General features: G+C 47.2%; 1 protein-coding gene across 1 annotated transcript in view; it reads right to left on the minus strand.

The window, feature by feature from the left end:
- Positions 1–3,785: 3,785 nt before the first annotated feature.
- Positions 3,786–6,269, minus strand: part of CDHR1 (cadherin related family member 1) — a 22,563-nt gene continuing 20,079 nt past the window's right edge. The window contains exons 16-17 of the mRNA XM_007954233.2: positions 5,240–5,497; positions 3,786–4,322 (exon numbers count right to left, since the gene is read on the minus strand). Coding sequence (XP_007952424.1) covers positions 3,786–4,322; positions 5,240–5,497 — 795 coding nt within the window. The remainder of the gene's footprint in view (positions 4,323–5,239; positions 5,498–6,269) is intronic.

The following is a 6,269-nucleotide window of genomic DNA, read 5'->3' on the forward strand; positions in this document are numbered from 1 at the left end:
CTTTACTAATTGAGTTATGGTAGCTCAAGTCATCATCACCTCATTCTGGAAATCTGGCCCTTCAGAGCAGCCCCCATTTGCAGTTACTTCTGTGGGTCTCCTGGGGTCCTCTGGGTGTGCACATGCTTGCCTAGCAGCCTTAGTCCTCAAAGGGCTTCATCCTCATACTCACTGTCCATTCTTCCATAGCCAGGGCCATTGAAAACCATTAGAGGAGACTTACTACCTGCCAAGAGATGCCAACACCCATGCCAGGTGTGCCAGCCCAGAATTCTCCCAAAGCTCCAATCCTCATAGTACCAGAGAACTTCTTAAAGTCTTACAGAAGCAGAGAACAGGGCTCCACCACACTTGGCCCACTAGGCTCTAAGGGGGCATTTCTTTAGAACAGATTCTCTTAGGGAAGATCTTATCAGTTCCTAACTCCCTTGGAGTATAGGAGCTCAAACACAGCTGCAAGCTGTGATATCTGCTCCTCCCTCCACCACTTCTCTGGTAGCCTAACTTTTTTCTCTTCTCCTCAGAGTAAAAGCTTTCAGGCCTATTAATGGGTAGAAATATCCTAGGGATCAGGGTGCAGGGAGAGGGGGCTTCTTCTCCAGGATATATATATATATATATATATATATATATATATATAAAACCAACTCCCACTGAGTTGATTCTGACTCATAGAGACCCCTATTGGGTTTCCAAGGAGGTAAATCTTGATGTAAATAGATTGCCTCATCTTCCTTCTGCTGAGTGCTGGTGGGTTTGAACTGCCAACCTTCTGGTTAGCAGTCAAATGACTTAGGCATTGTGCCAGCAGAGCTCTATATCCTCCAGGATATAAGGCTCTAGTATCTGGGTCATAGCCAGCCAACCTTGTTTACAAATGCCCTGTTTATCACTAAGAATGACAAATGTCTATGAACTATGTTGTGTGCTTGGTGCTTTAGATGCAAAGCTCTTCTTACTCTTATAGAAACTATTCTTTGCACCTTGTATTAATGATAAATGTGAAGTCCAGAGAGGCTTGGCCTCTTCCCCAAAAGTCACATTGCAGTGGCAGAACAGAATTCAGACTCAGCTATCAAAGCATTATGCTATTTAATGAGTAGGAAATCTGAGCTCAGCTACAGGTGAAAAATAAGACTGCCTTGTTCTTTGAGTTATATCTGGTAACTGTTCAGGAGGTTTACAGCTTCACTCCTAGGGCCCAGAGGCAGCCACAGACATCATCCTGCCTCCCCAGAACTTTCCCTAGAGGCCTCACATCCAAGGTGAGGTCCAGGTCTGTCTCATATGCTGAGCAGGCAGGTAGCCCCTCCATCCCACCAATCTCTAACATAGCAAGACTTGTCATGGCCTCACCCCACTCCTCCCTCATCAAGGAACTCCTCTCATGCTAATTACATATACTGGTCCCTTAAGTTTGACCAACCCCCCTTTCCCATAGTGTCTCATGCTAGCAACTTCACACTTTCTCACCATGCCCCAGTGTGAGAGTTGCCCAAATCCCCAGTCTCCAAATTTGGCTCTGCCTTAGCGCAAGTTTCTGGGCTGGTGTTGGATACTAGCCCCTCTCAGGGCCCACTTGATAGACTGAGCATCCAGCCCTGAGGCCACATTGCTCTACAGGCTCCCCGGCCAAGGCCAGTCCTTGTGACTCCTTCCCAGGCTAGGTTGGTGAGGGATGTGGTCTTCAGTTCTAGCTCCAGATCTACTCTTCCCCAGGCAGCCCTGGGCTTGTTGCTGGTCAGAACAACACAACCCATACTGGTAGATGTGCCTACATGTGAGAGATGTGTCAGGGTTGTTGAGTCTCCCACAGAGTTGATGTGGAGGTCGGGGTTGAGTCTCCCATGGAAGTTCTAGCAGCAGGCTCTCCATGGCTTTGTCAGGAAGAAACGTCTCCTTGATTCAGCTCACACAAACACAAGCAGGGAAAAGGAGGTCAGCTTGGCCTTCCATAAATAGATTTTATTTACCATTTATCAGAGAGTTTGATTGCATACAAGTTGTGAGGACAGCTATGTTTCCCAGGGAAGGCAAACATGAGCCAACCCAGCCCTGTCTGAAAGCACAGTCTGGAATGTACCTGATTGTTAAGCCAAGTCTCCTGTCAGCGCTGCTGGCTTGCTAGCTCCTAACTCTTAATACTTTCTGGGTCAGGAGATGGCAGGACTCCAGCAAGGTTCTGTACTTTGGCACATCTGCATAACACCTCACAAAATAGATTCAAGAATTAAGAAAATCACATTTGCATATAATTTCTTTAAATAAAATCATTGGCGTATCCTAGAGGGCCTAGTTAGTGGACCAAAATGCAAGGAACAGTTCTACATATCTCTCTCTGGGTACATATCTAAATTTCCTTGTGACAGGTTTCGGGGTACTACTTCTTTGTATCCACCATAGAGGCTCTCCATGTCCTCTCTTCTTAGAGAGGCTACCAATAGTTGTTAAGGAGGTCCCACCAAGAGAACAATGCCCAGGAGTCAGGACCCTCCTACTTCTGACCTGCCATGACTACCTTGAGCAAGTCACTTCTCTCTTGGGAACTCATCTTCCTTGTCTCAGCAAAGTGGAGGCTTGGACTGGCTTTGGCTGCCAGTGCTGGGCCTCTCTGACCATGACTGGTGACTGGCTGGATTGTTTGGGTCATGAGGTGAGGGAGGAAGAGAAGGTGGGGGCGTGAATGAGGCAATGCCACTGGAGGAGAGGGAGGCTGATCAGAGGCATGCAGTCCCACCAGCAGCCTCTATGGGGTGCTCAGCAAAGCCGCTGTGAGGTACTGAATACTTTCTGGAAGAGCTGCACCCCAGACCTTTAAAAAATACTTGAGATGTATGCTGCTTTACAATTTGTTAAAGCCCTTCTCACCATTATTTTTGTCCATGTTTATCCTAGACTCATGGGTGAGGCAAACAGGAATTCCTTTCTTCACTTTAAAGATGAGGAAGAAGATGATTGGGGAGTTTGAACAACATTCTCAAGGTTACACATAGAGTGAGATGTCTCCCAGATCTCCATCCTGATATCTATCTATAGTCCCTTTCCATCTCTTCAAGGATCTCTGGCCCCTAAGAGAAAGGCCCTGATGCTCTTCCAGATGCCTCAAGGACCACTGCCAAGTGGAAATTTCTGGGTCTAAGGCAGCCCTAGCTGGGGTCATCTGCTCTCACTCTTGGTAAGGCCCATCCTACAACCTCCATGTCCTGGTCCCACTGGGCATAGCAGGGGTCTACACTGTGCCCTGATATCACCCTCCTCTTCCCCACAGTGCCCATACATATCTCTATTGTCGTCAGGGGTCCTAGGGCTTCATTGTCCTCACTTTGCTGCATATATTCCCCTACAGCTCTGAAGGTTTATCACCCTCCAAATCTGGCCAGGAGTGAGCTCCTTTTCCTGCTCTGCTCTTAGTTGGAAGCTCCCAGATCTAGATTCCAGTAAGATTTATCACAGATGGCTAGAGTCCTGCTCCTTGACAAGGGTATGGAAAACTCAGTAGGGACTGAGGGCTAGGAGGGCTTGGGTGAGAGAGTGGCTGATGTATAGAGCTGGCTCCTTGTTGATTCCCAACCTCTGCAGAGAGGGGCATTGTGGCTGTGTCAAGAATCTGGGTAATGGAATTATTGGATAATTGTACCCTACAAACAGAGGAAAAGTGATGTTGGGACTCTGAATATGGGGCTCCATCACTGTACAGAAGAAGGGTGAATCTAAGGAGTAGAGGATGGGGAGCATGGTCCAAGTGACAGGACAATCACATGAGGGAGGGGTGTCCAGGACACAGTCTAGAAATAAGCCTTACTGTCCACATTCTTCTCAAACTTTTGCTTGAGCTCCGAAACCAGAGCTGACTGAACAGGGCTTCCCAAGGCCTTTGGCTTTGGTGACAATTGGGGTTGTTTGGAAGCTAGTGAGCCAGAGATTGTAGGCACAGTCCAGTGGAAAGTGCCCATGGTGGGCACCACTCTGGGTGGAGGTGGGGGTACTGGAGCTCTGGGGGGTAATGAGTCTCCCAGCCTGTTGTTGTTGCAGTTCTCATTGGGAACATCCTCTTTGAGCACAAACTTGGCTGCAGCCTTAGCTCTCCTGAACTTGAGCCACTCAATGCGGATGGTGCGGGGCATGGGGCTGGGTCGCTGGTGGATCACGCGCCGCACAGGCAGGACCTTGTTGGACTTTTTGTTACGCCAAAAGGTGGCAGTGGAGATGAGCACAGTTATGGCCACAACAATGGCCATGATGCCAGCCAGCACACCCACAGCCTTCATGGGATTGTCTTTGGTCTGCATCAGGAAGGCAGCCATGGGACCCCGTGTCAGCATCTGGAAGAGAAAACCACCCCTCTGCATTCAGTGGTTCCCACCTGGTCCCTGAGGATACAGAGTCTAGGCTGTGAGCTTCCCAAACCTGATGCTTCCTAAATTTTCTAAGGTCAGGAGTCCCTTTAAGAATCTGAGAAGCACTATGGGCTCCCCTCCAGGAAACTGCACACATACAGAGTGATTGTGATGCAAATAATAATCCAAGAAATTGCACACAGAGAACACAGTGTGTTCCAAGAGAATGCACACAGACAGATATGATGACCACAACTACGTTCAGATTTAGAATGCCTGTTTAAGCTGAACACTGTTCTTGCAAGACTAAGATATGGCTTGACCAATTACTACTGAGTCACAGTAACCCTATGTGTGTCAGAGTAGAACTATACTCCATAGGGTTTTGAATGGCTATTTTTCAGAAATAGATCACCATACCTTTCTTCTGAGGTGCCTCTGGGTGGACTTGAACCTTAAAACTTTTGGTTAACAAGCAACTGCATTAACTATTTGTACCACACAGAGACACCAAAGGTGTTGCTTACCCTTGATTATGGGGAACCTGTCTTCCCATATGTATCAGGAACCTCTTAAGGGAAGTTTTCTGCCAGGTACTGAGCTGAGAACTATGCATAATGATTTTGCTTCTTTCAATATTCATGTGAAGGAAACAGCATAGTTCCCATTTTATGGGAAAGAAGATGGAGGCTTTCCAATGTCCACAGTCACATTGTTAAGAAAACTAGGATTCCAACCCAGGTCCTCTGATTCCAAAGCCCTTGTGTTTAACAGCACAGGTTTCTGCTAGCATTGAGAATCTTCTGTACAAAAAGTAGAGATGGCTTGTCCCCTTCTTGCCATGTTGCAGGAAACCTGGGCTAACCCTCCACCCCTGCCCCTTGTCCAGGCTCTCTACCCACCTCAGTGTCTGTAATGTCAATTCTTAGCAGGGCTGTAGTGCTGAAGGAGGGAAAGCCTCGGTCCTTGGCCTGCACCTCAAGGGACCATGTGCCATCCCCGCCAGATGTGATGTTGTGCAAGGCATCCAGGGAGCGGATGAAGTTCTTCAGCCGGATCTCCCCTGTATGTGCATTGATGTCAAACACATTGGCTGGCTCAGCATGGATGATGGAATAGTCTACCAAGTTGTTGGGCTCTTCTGCATCCTGGTCTGTGGCCTGTGTACAGGGAGGAACAGATGGTGCTAGATTTTGAGGACCCTATTTTGTGTACATTGGCTAAGGCAGCATCTCCTATGGGGCTGGCTGAGTCAACGGGGAATGGAAAGGGATGGATTGTGTGCCCTTCTCTGATTCAGGGCCCAGATGTGTGTCTATCCTCAGAATACATCTAGGAAGTAGGTATTTTTCAATCCATATTATAGCTGCAAAAACAAAGGCTTGGAGATATAAGTGATTTGTCCAAAGATAAATACATAGAAGAAGGGAAAGCTGGAATCCAAAGCCCAGTCTGCCCAGTTTCAGAGTTCATATTTTTTCCACTGTGGAGAAACAAGGGAGGGTATGGGGCAGGGTTCTGGCTTTGGAGGTAGGTAGACATTTATGTGAAGGCAACTGAACATGGAAACTGTCTGACCTTATTGTTTTCATTTGTAAAGTGGAAATAATGTCTCTGTCTCAGGGGTTATTTCTAGGTTGGGTATAGAGTAGAATATATGAAGTACCTTAAAGTTCCTTGCATGTAGTAGGAATTATATAAACTATAACAACAACAACAAAAAATGACAAGTCACTGCCACTGAATCAATTTGAACTCATGGGGACCCTATAGCACAGAGTAGAATTGCCTCCATAGGATTTCTAGGGCTGTAAATCTTTACGGAAGCAGACTACCTTATCATTCTCCGATGGAGCAGCTGGTGGGTTTGAACCACTAACCTTTTGCTTTATAGCCAAATGCTTTAACCACTATGCCACCAGAGCTCCTCAG

This window comes from Orycteropus afer, unplaced genomic scaffold (assembly GCF_000298275.1).
Source record: "Orycteropus afer afer isolate SDZICR_OR568_19922 unplaced genomic scaffold, OryAfe1.0 scaffold00449, whole genome shotgun sequence".
NCBI lineage: Eukaryota > Metazoa > Chordata > Mammalia > Tubulidentata > Orycteropodidae > Orycteropus > Orycteropus afer.